Below are 12,534 nucleotides of genomic sequence, written 5' to 3' on the forward strand. Positions count from 1 at the left end.
GTTCCACTGAGTGTTTTATCAGGCTCTAAAAAAAAAAAAACCTAGGGTTGAATTAATTGGAGAAAGTCCAGTCTGAAGTATGGACTGTTTCTTTAAAACGCTATTTAGGGCAAGAAAAGATGAATACACAACTGTTCTCTTGTTGTTGTTAGGCGCCCTTGAGTCGGTTCCGACTCATAGCGACCCTGTGCACAACAGAATGAAACACTGCCCGGTCCTATGCCATCCTTACAGTTGTTGTTATGCTTGAGCTCATTGTTGCAGCCACTGTGTCAATCCACCTCGTTGAGGGTCTTCCTCTTTTCCACTGACTCTGTACTCTGCCAAGCATGAAGTCCTTCTCCAGGGACTGATCCCTCCTGACAACATGTCCAAAGTATATGAGACGCAGTCTCGTCATCCTTGCCTCTAAGGAGCATTCTGGCTGCACTTCTTTCACGACAGATTTGTTCATTCTTTTGCCAGTCCATGGTATATTCAATATTCTTCGCCAACACCACAATTCAAAGGTGTCAACTCTTCTTTAGTCTTCCTTATTCATTGTCCAGCTTTCACATGCATATGATGGGATTGAAAATACCATGGCTTGGGTCAGGTGCACCTTAGTCTTCAGGGTGACATCTTTGCCCTTCAACACTTTGAAGAGGTCCTTTGCAGCAGATTTACCCAAAGCAATGCGTCTTTTGATTTCTTGACTGCTACTTCCATGGCTGTTGATTGTGGATCCAAGTAAAATGAAATCCTCGACAACTTCAATCTTTTCTCCCGTTTATCATGATGTTGCTCATTGGTCCAGTTGTGAGGATTTTTGTTTTCTTTATCTTGAGGTGCATACTGAAGGCTGTGGCCTTTGATCTTCCTTAGTAAGTGCTTCAAGTCCTTTCAGAAAGCAAGGTTGTGTCATCTGCATAACGCAGGTTGTTGATGAGTCTTCCTCTCATCCTCATGCCCCATTCTTCTTCATATAGTCCAGCTTCTCAGATTATTTGTTCAGCATACAGATTAAATAGGTATGGTGAAAGAATACAACCCTGACGCACACCTTTCCTGACTTTAAACCAGTCAGTATCCCTTTGTTCTGTCCAAACAACTGCCTCTTGATCTATGTAAAGGTTCCTCAAGAACACAATTAAATGTTCTGGAATTCCCATTCTTTGCAATGTTATCCGTAGTTTATTATGATCCACACAGTCGAATGCCTTTGCATAGTCAATAAAACACAGGTAAACATCTTTCTGGTATTCTCTACTTTTAGCCAGGATCCACCTGACATCAGCAATGATATCCCTGGTTCCACGTCCTCTTCTGAAACCGGCCTGAATTTCTGGCAGTTCCCTGTTGATATACTGCTGCAGCCATTTTTGAATGATCTTCAGCAAAATTTTGCTTGTGTGTGATATTAATGATATTGTTCTATAATTTCCACATTCGGGTGGATCACCTTTCTTGGGAATAGGCATAAATATGGATCTTTTCCAGTCAGTTGGCCAGGAAGCTGTCTTCCATATTTCTTGGCATAGACGAGTGAGCACCTCCAGTGCTGCATCTGTTTATTGGAACATCTCAACTGATATGCCATCAATTCCTGGAGCCTTGTTTTTCGCCAATGCCTTCAGAGCAGCTTGGACTTCTTCCTTCAGTACCATCGGTTCCTGATCATATGCCACCTCTTGAAATGGTTGAACATCAACTAATTCTTTTTGGCATAATGACTCAGTGTATTCCTTCCATCTTCTTTTGATGCTCCCTGCGTCGTTTAATATTTTCCCCATGGAATCCTTCACTATTGCAACTCGAGGCTTGAATTTTTTCTTTAGTCCTTTCAGCTTGAGAAACACCGAGCATGTTCTTCCCTTTTGGTTTTCCATCTCCAGCTCTTTGCACATGTCATTATAATACTTTACTGTGTCTTCTCGAGAGGCCCTTTGAAATCTTCTCTTCATTTCTTTTACTTCATCAATTCTTCCTTTTGCGTTAGCTGCTTGACGCTCAAGAGCAAGCTTCAGAGTCTCCTCTGATGCCCATGTTGGTCTTTCCTTTCTTTCCTGTCTTTTCAATGACCTCTTGCTTTCTTCATGGATGATGTCGTTGATGTCATTCCATAGCTCATCTGGTCTTCGGTCACTAGTGTTCAATGCGTCAAATCTATTCTTGAGATGGTCTCTAAATTCAAGTGGGGTATACTCAAGGTTGTATTTTGGCTCTCATGGACTTGCTCTGATTTTCTTCAGTTTCGGCTTGAACTTGCATCTGAGCAATTGATGTTCTGTTCCACAGTCGGCCCCTGGCCTTGTTCTGACTGATGAGATTGATCTTTTCCATCGTCTCTTTCTACAGATGTAGTCCATTTGATTTCTGTGTGTCCCATCTGGCGGGGCCCCTGTGTGTAGTCGCTGTTTATGTTAATGAAAGAAGGTATTTGCGGAGAAGAAGGCGTTGGTCTTGCAAAATTCTATCATTAGATCTCCGGCATTGTTTCTATCACCAAGCCACATTATCCAACTTCTGATCCTTCTTTGTTTCCAACTTTTGTATTCCAATCGCCAGTAATTATCAATGCCTCTTGACTGCATGTTCGATCAATTTCAGACTGTAGCAACTGATAAAAATCTTCTATTTCTTCATCTTTGGCCCTAGTGGTTGGTGCATCAATTTGAATAATAGTCATATTAACTGGTCTTCCTTGTAGCCGTATGGATATTATCCTATCACTGACAGCGTTGTACTTCAGGATAGATCTTGAAACGTTCTTTTTGATGATGAATGCAACACCATTCCTCTTCGAGTTGTCATTCCCAGCGTAGACTATATGATCGACCCATTCAAAATGGCCAATACTGGTCCATTTCAGCTCACTAATGCCTAGGATATCGATGTTTATGCATTCCATTTCATTTTTGACGATTTCCAATTTTCCTAGATTCATACTTGGTACATTCCAGGTTCCGATTATTAAAGGATGTTTGCGCTGTTTCTTCACGTTTTGAGTCGTGCCACATCAGCAAATGAAGGTCCTGAAAGCTTTACTCCATCCACGTCATTAAGGTCGACTCTACTTTGAGGAGGCAGCTCTTCCCCAGTCATCTTCTGAGTGCCTTCCAACCTGGGGGGCTCATCTTCCAACACTATATCAGACAGTGTTCCGCTGCTATTCATAAGGTTTTCACTGGCTAATGCTTTTCAGAAGTAGACTGCCAGGTCCTTCTTCCTAGTCTGTCTTAGTGTGGAAGCTCAGCTGAAACCTGTCCTCCATGGTTGACCCTGCTGGTATCTGAATACCGGTGGCATAGCTTCCAGCATCACAGCAACACACAAGCCCCCACAGTACGACAAATTGACAGACACGTGGGGAACTGTTCTCTATGGATAGAAAATTCTAGAAGGAAACCCAAGACACTGGTGAACAGTGATTGCCTCTGAGGAGAAACTTCCTTTTTAATTTGTACACTCTCACTCTGCTTGAATTTTGTGTCATATGTGTCTTTCTCATTTGAAAAATAGTCATTAAATAATTCTGTTATTTAAAGTACAAACTAGTAGAGCAAAGATAACAGGCTTATTGCTTATCGGCTTTCCCAGTCTTTGCTGTGTATGTGCACATCGGAGTTTTAAGACCTTATCTTCATGTGCAGGTAGTTTTTGTTGTTGGGTGCCATCAAGTTGATTTTCGACTCATAGTGACTCCATGTATCAGAGTACAACTGCCCCTTAGGGTTTTCTGAGCTATAATCCTTACAGAAGCAGATCACCTGGTCTTTCACCGGTGGAGCTGCTGCGTGGGTTTGAACCACCAACCTTTCTTTTAGCATCCGAGTTCTTAACCATTTTGCCACCAAGGCTCCTTAGGTAGCTATTAGAGGACTTTAAACTTTGATAGCTAATAATTGATACTTAGCACACTGATAGTACGCAAGAATGGTATTTCACAGTGCTTAAAGGTTCTGCATTTTTAACATTCCTACTTTGATTTTATACTCAATTTGCCCTTTCCTGGGAAAGTGTATTAAGTAAGGGAAACGTCATTTCCAAGTTTTGAGTCATTCTGAATTATTTCGTTCCAAATCAGTAAAATTTGAACCGATGAAATTTTACTGAGTCCTGGCTGTTTTTCGTGAACATGATCATCGTACCTACTGAGGGCGAGGGGTGGGGTGCTGAACAACTCTTAAGAATTTTGGGATTTGGGTTTAGGATATGTTTTTTGTGGCGTGTGCATCCAGGGACATAATGGGGTTTTGATGAGCCAGTAAAATGCTTGTTGTTATTCCCAAGTGTTTTAAGAAGCGGGGAATACCTCGTCTTCCGTCATATTGGAATTTGCCTGCCCAGGAATACATCCTGTGAGCCAGAGAGGCTGGGCTCAGGAGTCAGAAGTTCTGAGTTTTTATCTCGAATTAGCCGCAAACTCCCTTCATCTCTTTGGGCCTTGGTTTCTCTATCTGTTGGTGTCGGCCAGGATGCTTCCAGCTCTAAAAATGTTGGTGACACAGGCTTGAAGGGCTAATGCCTGGAGGCTCAGTAGTGTCTTCAGGGAAATTCACCATAGAATGGGTGTGGGGAGAAGAAAAACCACAAAATACCCAGTTCCAACGTTGTTTTTTAAAACCCTTCTTGTCTCAGTTACTCTTGAAAAAAAAGTTTGCAAAACTAAAAGAAATCCACGGTGGACACGCCTCGGCGGGTGGGAGCCCTTATTTGTTCATCATCAAAGATGGTGGAGCAGCCGTGTGAGAAGGCTTGCAGGGATTGGGTACTGGGTACTCACTCACTAGGTGGGTGCTTATTGTTGTTGCTAGGTGCCATTGAGGAGATTCTGACTCATAGTGACCCCATGTGACAGAGCAGAACTGCCCCATAGGGTTTTCTTGGCTGTAATCTTTACAGAAGCAGACCTCTAGGTCTTTCTCCCGTGAAGCCACTGGGTGGGTTCAAACCACCACCTTTCAGTTAGCAGCCAAGCACTTAACTGGTTTAAGGAGAACCACCAGGGCTCCTCAGGTGGGGATTAGGGAAGTCTTTGTCTTTCCTTCTCCCGAAGGCCGCTTCTGGCCTGGCTGGACTGTTGCCACCCAGAGCCACCGAGCTGAGTTGCCAGGGACCCAGAATTTCACCCACCCTCTGTCTTTCCCCCTCATGAATCACCCCCCACCCCAAACCCCATTCCCCCACCTCCTGCATCCCCACAACCCTCTCCTTGCCTCACACCTGGCTGCTGGTCTTTTTAAGCTGATGATACCATCTGTAATTTTTTGAGCACCTGCTGGGTGCCTGACAGGTGCTAGATTCTTACCTGTGTTTTGGCATTAATCCTCCTAATGACCTTGTGAGGAAGGGGATAATATTTCCCATTTATCTGTCAGAGAGCTGAAGTCATTCGCCGAAAACCACATCAATAACAAGGAGCAAAGATTCCAACCCAAATCTGAGTCAACCGCAAAAGGGAGACTGCACAGATTCTTAGGGATCCACCCTCCCCCACTCCCTACTTTTGATATCTTGATTCCCGTACAATATTCAGCCCCTGCTTGAGACACTGGTTCTTGTTTATTCTTATTGTTGTCACCCATTATTCTCTTCTTTAGTCTGAACATCCTCGGAACCTTCCCCCTCCCTGTTGTGGCAAGGTTCCAGCCCCCACCATCTCATCACTATCGTCTGGAAACCTCCTCATTTGTGTCTGTCTCTTGCAACATGTGGAGCCTAGAACATAAGGGATTAAGATCCATCACCTCCCTCATGTTGTAATCTGTGCTGCTTTTAATACAACCACAGATCGCTTTAGATATTTTTCCCAAGTACAATCCTCTTTTGATTCCTGTTAAGCCAGAGTCCTAAGATCTCCTGCCTAACCCCAGTTACCACCATTCATGTTGCTACTAAATCATGTCCCCTTTCCGGTTCCATCGTGGTGTAGCTGGATTGTTTTGGACAGCAAAGATGACTTGTTGGTTAACCAGGGCCCCCCTCCTGGCTTAGTAAAAAAATCTTCAGCTTCTTCTTAGATATAAAGAGGCAGCCTTTGTCAGGAGCTGCAAGGGGGAGGAGGGCATGAGTTTGGTCATGGACACTTGCCTTTGAGAGCTGTATCAGGCAGCAACTGTTATTCCTGTGTGCGTGAGCCTGCATCGTGGGCACAGGTGACTCTGCTCTTTTTGGTGGACTGAGTGTTGTGGTCTCTTTGGAGGAAAAAATTTTAATTTCCACCCCTCCCTAGACTTCATGGGTTAGGAGTCCTTGCCTAAAACTGACATGAAGGCAGCAAAAAGATCAGTTCCTCATTCTTTTTGAGAAATAACGTGCTTCCACTTTAACTAATGATGGCTTTTTTTTTTTTTTTAACATTCGATAACTACAAGGACAGATGTTGGGCCCGCAGTTATAGGGTATTGTCTTGGGGCCATGTTTACTGTCCCTTGGTCTCCTGCTGAAGTAATTGGAAGGGAAATATGTGGCCATTATATGATGGTCATTCCCCACAAGGCCTAAGACTGATCCATAAATATCTCTAATGAGAACCAGATCACAGGTGACCTATGTGAAGGCTACCACGTTCCCAGGAAAATGGAAACCAGTTGATTTCTTGAAATGTGGCCTCTGCTTTCCCTCATTTAGTAAACCAAACCAAACCAAACCAAACCTATTGCTGTGGAGTTGGTTCCAACTCATAGCAATTCTATAGGACAGAATAGAACTGCCCATAGGGTTTCCTAGGCTGACATCTTTACAGAAGCAGACTGCCACGTTTCTCCTGAGGAGCAGCTGGTGGGTTCGAAACACCGACATTTCACTTAACAGCCAAGAGCTTAACCACTGCACCACCAGGGCTCCCTCCTGGCTTAGTAGAGACCTAGAAATCCTCAGCTTCTTCTTAGATATAAAGAGGCAGCCTTTGTCACGAGCCACAAGGGGGAGGAGGGCATGAGTTTGGTCATGGACATTTGCCTTTGAGAGCACACTCAATGAGCATGGCAAAAGACTTGACCAGAAGAGACTATGCAAATGACCAATAACCCAGCAAGATGCTCAACATGGTTAGATGTAAGGGGAATGCAAATTAAAACCACAATGAGATGCCACCATACACCCACCAGAATGGCTGAAATTAAAAGGATTGACGATACCAAGTGTTAACAACGATGGGAAGCAACTGAAATTCTAAGGTGTTGCTGGTACATGTATAAAGTAGTTCAACATGCACCTACTTTATGACCCAGCAATTTTACTCCTAGGCAGATACCCCCAGAGAAATGAGTACCCGTGTCCTCAAAAAAGACTTGTACACGCATTCTCATGGTAGTGTTATTCATCATAACCCCAAATTGGAAACAACCCAAATGCTCCTCCGTAATCAAAGGAAACCATGGTTTATCCATATAAAGGAATGCTACATGGCCATGAAAAAGAGAAGACTATCAATGCATGCCACAACATGGATGAGTCTCCCAGATACTAGGCTGAGTGAAAGAAGCCAGGCATAAAGTAGCACATACTGTTTGAATCCAGTTATATGACGTTAAGAACAGGGAAAACTAATTTATGTTTATAAAAGTCAGAATAGTGATTATCGCTGAAAAGGGAATCGATGGCGTAGAAAAGTACCTGAGGGAGTCTTCTGAGGGTCTGGGCATGTTCCTCATCTTGAGGTAAAAACATCATTGAGCTGATCACTTAATATAAGGGAACCTTTTTTGTATTGTGTTGCAGATACGCATAACAACACATTTGCAATTTTACCAACCTTCACATGTTCAGTTCAGTGACATTATGTTTATCATGTTGTTGGGCCATCACCATTATCCATTTCGGAGTTTTTCCATCACCCTTAACAGAAGCTCAGGTTCGCCCAAGCAATGGTTTACCCTTTCCCTCTGTCTCCCACCCACCCCAGTAGCCACTAATAAACTTTGGTCTCTATGTACTCTAAATATTTCATATAAGCAGGATCATACAATATTTGTCCAATATAAGGGTACTTTTTGCATTTCTTTTATGGTATCTCTCAAAAATTAAGCAAAAAAGCTATACCGAGCCTTTCCTGTGACAGTCTTCTGGTAGCTAATGAACGTCCACAGTGAGAACCCTGGAACAGTCGCCCTCCCAGCCTCATGGGGCCCAAGCGTGCGAAGGCATGTTGAGTTGCCACTAAGAATGGAGACCAGGCCCCTGATCACTCCCTAAAACCTTCCTGGTAACTGTCCAAATGGAAATGGGCAAACTTACATGGATTCCGAGATCCTTGAGCCAGTTCTCAGGCAAACCAACCTCCGGGGATGACGACGTAGAAGGGCCCGTGTGTGCGTCTGTGTGTGTGTGTGTGTGTGTGTGCACATGCGTGTAAGGAACGCTATCCCAGTTTCAGTGTCTGTCTCGTCTCCTGTCCACACAGCGGCAGAGACTGATCAACTCGGCAAACAGCGTGAGCAGCAAGCCGCTTCAAAACGGGAGGCACGAAAACATAGAGAATGGGAACATTCCCACAGAAAACTCTGAAGACCCTCAGCAGGACCAGGAGCAGCAGCCGCCACCACCCCCGCCACCCCCAGAGCCAGAGCCAGTTGAGACTGCCTTCCTGTCCCCCTTTTCCATACCCGGTGAGTTCCAGGGACACTGGGATCCATGGAGCAAACTAGAGCTGCAGGCCCTGACCGAGCGGCCAGGGGCTCCTTCAGGACTGTCTTAGTTTTCCAGGGCTTCTGTAAGGAAGGACCACCAACAAAGAACAGAAAGTTAGTGTCTCACAGTCCTGGAGGCCAGAAGTCCAAACCACCATGTCAGCCAGGCCAGGTTCTCTCTGAAGTTTCTAGGGGAAGACCCTTCCTTGTCTCTCCTGGCTTCTGGGAGCCCCACGCATTTGTTTCTTGGCTTGTAGCTGCAACATAGCTCTGTCTTCACGTGGCCGTCTTCCCTCTGTCTTTCACTCGGTCCCTTCTCTTTTTATAAGGACACCACTCAGATTGGACCTACTCCACCTACTCCAGTATGACCTATGTTAACTGATAACATCGTCAAAGCTCCTAAATCCAAACAGGGCCACTTTCACAGGTACAGGAATTAGGACTTCAACATATCTTCTGGGGGGACACCACTCAATCCATAAGAGGGACCAAGCTCAGGTCTTAGGGTAGAGGGCTGGAGCAGGCCACAAAGTGGTAGCTGGCTCCTTGTGGGGGTGCAGGGCTGGTGTGAAGGGCTGACCTGAGTTTGCCTGAAGACTCTGGAACCAAAAAAAAAAAAACCAAACCTGTTGCCACCAAACCGATTCTGACTCATAACAACCCTATAGGACAGGGTAGAACTTTTCCAAGGAGCACCTGATGGATTCAAACTGCCTACCTTTATGGTTAGCAGCTGTAGCTCTTAACCACTACACCACCAAAGAAGGCTCCAGAGGTACTTGGCAAATATGTGATCAGGTACTGAATTATGGATGAGAGCTGCAGTCCGATGCAGACACTGCTGTGTGTGGCTGGAGCCTGGGTGACAGAGAACAGGCCAGTGGAGGACATGGGAGGTACTGTAGTCCCTCGTGACAGTACTAAAATGCTCAGGGCAACTGGTCTTTCTTTTGCAGTAATAAAAAGCAACAGCCAATGTTATTTTTATGGGCATGCTCAGACCCTCCCAACCCTTTGGCCACCTACTCATTGCTTATTGGTTTCTTGTTGGGTGCCTACAAGTGTCTTCCCACTCATAGCGGTAGAGTAGCACTGCCCCATAGAGTTTCCTAGGCTGTAATCTTTATGGAAGGAGCCCTGGTGGCACAGTGGTCAAGCCCTTGGCTGCAAGCCACAAGGTCAGCAGTTCAAACCCGCCAGCTGCTCAGTGGGAGTCTGCTTCCATAAAGATTACAGCCTTGGAAATTCTATGGGGCAGTTCTGCTCTGTCCTATACGGTTGCTAGGAGTTGGAATCAACTCAACAGCAATGGGTTTGGTTTTTTGTAATCTTTACGGGAGCAAATCTCCAGGTCTTTCTCCCAAGGAATGGCTGATGGGTTCGAACCACCAACCTTTCGGTTAGCAGCCGAGCTCTTAACTGTTGCATCAGCAGGGCTCCTTGCTTATTGGTTAGGACAGGATATTCAAGTCCATAGATGACCCTTAGACAGTTGCACCTTATATGTTTGAGAGCACCTCCTACCCACAGATAAGTCAGAGCAGGCCACCACCTGCCCCAGGCCTCTGTGTCTTCCCATGTCACTTGGAGTCTGACCTGCAGGGCCCAGTGTGGTCTGACTGCCAGCTCCTTGCTAACCCCACTCTGCTCTGCTCTTTCCCGTTCTCTCTGCTCCAGCCACACTGGCCTCCAGTGTTGGTCCTAGAACACACTGGATATGCTCCTGCTCAGGACCTTTGCACTCACTCTTTAATGGAATGTACTTCCTCATTTATCCATGCAGCTCCCTCCCTCCCTGCCTTCTTCAGCTCTCTGCTTAAGTGTTGCCTTATCAGTGTGGCCTTCCCTGGCCACTCTCGGAAATATTTTATGTCGTTCTTATCTTGCTAGTCTCCCCCACTAAAAAGTCAGCAAAGACAGGGGTCTTTGTCTGTTGCGTTCACTGCTATATCCCCAGTGCCTGTGCCCGGCACTTTGTAGGTACTGAGTAGGTATTTGTCGAATGAATGAATTGGGGAGTTGACATGTGAAGGGATCCCCAGGCCCACCCAGCCTGCTTCAGTCTTAAACCAAGCCCATCGTGAGGACTCTTGTAGCCCTGCAGGAACATGGGCTGTTGGGCTTCAGTGTTGCCAGTGTCTTCATGGTGTCCTGCCATCCTGAGGGGCAGCAGGATTTCAACAGAGGATTTTAAAGTCTAGAACATGATGCTTTCCTGGAATGAATTCTTTATGCAGTCACCAAAGGAGCTCCAGTTCCTCGAGGCCTAGAAACCAGAAGGCAAGGCTGAGTGTGGCCACAGGAAGGGTCACGTACTCATGGTCCAGGAAATTGAGGCGCTTGCCTGGGGAGGGGCCAAGGAGTTGGGATCAACCAGACCATTTCGTGAGTTCTGTATGCGTGTTCTCCAGCCCTGCCATGTGGGTGGCAGATCCCCAGTTGACAGGTGTTGGGCCTGCTGGGGCCACACCCCCACCCTCCACTGGCCACTTCATCTGAATCCTGGCCCTGAGACTGCCCACTGCCCAAGAGTCTGCAGGATAATCAGGGAGAGGGTTGTTCCTCCCGGTCAGCTGGTGCCACGTAAAGTGAGATCACGCCTGTAAGAACCACTCATCCTTCCAGCTCCTTGAAGCCGGGAGCTTGGCAGGCTTGGGTGGGAGGACCCGGGGCCAGCCACCTTTCCCCTCATCCATATCTGGCATCTGGGGCTCCTCTGAGAAGAAGGAGAATCAGACCTAGCACCCTGCAGGAACTCTGGCCCAGTCATTCCTACCCCGGGGAGGAGGGGATGCTTAGAATGCTTAGTCTTGCAAGGGCGGGGGCCGGATGGCTCCAGAGCCCCCCTGCTTCCCACTTCTCCGCACCTGTGAGCCCAGCCCAGGGAACCCTGTCCTTCCTGGCACGGTAGGACTTCCTGTTTTCCTTAGCCCACCTTCTTCCTGGACCCAAGTGCTGCCGGACATGCTCCTGGGCTTGGCCCATCACAGAGCTGAGGGCTACCAGCATCCTCTGGGTTTTGAGAGGGGAGGAAGTGTCTGTCTTTCCCTGGGGAGCTACCAGGGCTTCCTTTGTGTCCCTGTCATGTTTCCAGGAGTTGACCCTGGAAACCACAAGTTACTTCCCCTCCTCCTCCTCCCCTCTCAGTGTGAAGAACAGGTGGGAGGATGCAGTTGTGAGGCTCCTAAAGGAAAATCGAGGCTGGTGTAGGCTGGGGAGATTGGCATGAGTCACTGACCCAGCACCGTGAGAAATTCCATATGCCCAGCTCTGGACCTTCCCCCTCAACAACCCCTCTACCCCGCCCCCGACCTGTACCATGTCTTTTCAACTCATTTTGGCTCTGGTTTCACAATGGTCTGGGGCTGCCGGGGTGGTTCTGAAGTGGTAGAGCTAGTTTTCCTACTAACCTGAGCCCCAGAAAGCAATCTCCAGGGGCTGGGAAGAGACAAGGGGCACGGGGTGGTGGGCAGAGGGAAAAAGCCCCCCCACTGGCCATGTAGCTTTAGGTTGTCAAGGAGTGATTCTAAGCCAAGCCAGTTCTGTGCTATTGGGACAATGCTGTAGCCCAACCACTGGCTTCTTTTGGTTCCCCTTTCTTTTGGGAACCCATAAGGAAATCGGCTGTCTCTGTCCAGCATGCAGCATCTTCTAGCTTAGTATAGCGTCCTGTACACAGGGGTGCCACATAACTTGTGTCTGTGTTGAATGAGGAGTCCCTGACTGGTACGAACAGTTAATGCTCATCTCCTGGGTCTAGGGGGTTCTCAGTGCAGAGACCCCAGGTTCAAAGAATGCACTTTGGTCCTGGATCTTCTTTCTTGATGGTAGTGGGGCCCCCTCTCTGCCTCTGGGATTGGCTCATTTTAAACCTAGTGGGGTGGCAAAACTGACCAATCTACTGTTAGGTTTTCATACA

General features: G+C 46.8%; 1 protein-coding gene across 2 annotated transcripts in view; it reads left to right on the forward strand.

Annotated features, from left to right (window-relative positions):
• The window catches only part of SLC24A4 (solute carrier family 24 member 4), a 209,507-nt gene that overhangs the window by 174,379 nt on the left and 22,594 nt on the right, over positions 1-12,534 (forward strand). For both annotated transcript variants that reach the window (XM_003408831.3, XM_003408832.3), the window contains exon 12: positions 8,387-8,591. In XM_003408831.3, the coding sequence (XP_003408879.2) occupies positions 8,387-8,591 (205 nt within the window). The remainder of the gene's footprint in view (positions 1-8,386; positions 8,592-12,534) is intronic.

The sequence above is a fragment of the Loxodonta africana genome, chromosome 10 (genome assembly GCF_030014295.1).
Source record: "Loxodonta africana isolate mLoxAfr1 chromosome 10, mLoxAfr1.hap2, whole genome shotgun sequence".
Classification (NCBI taxonomy): Eukaryota; Metazoa; Chordata; class Mammalia; order Proboscidea; family Elephantidae; genus Loxodonta; species Loxodonta africana.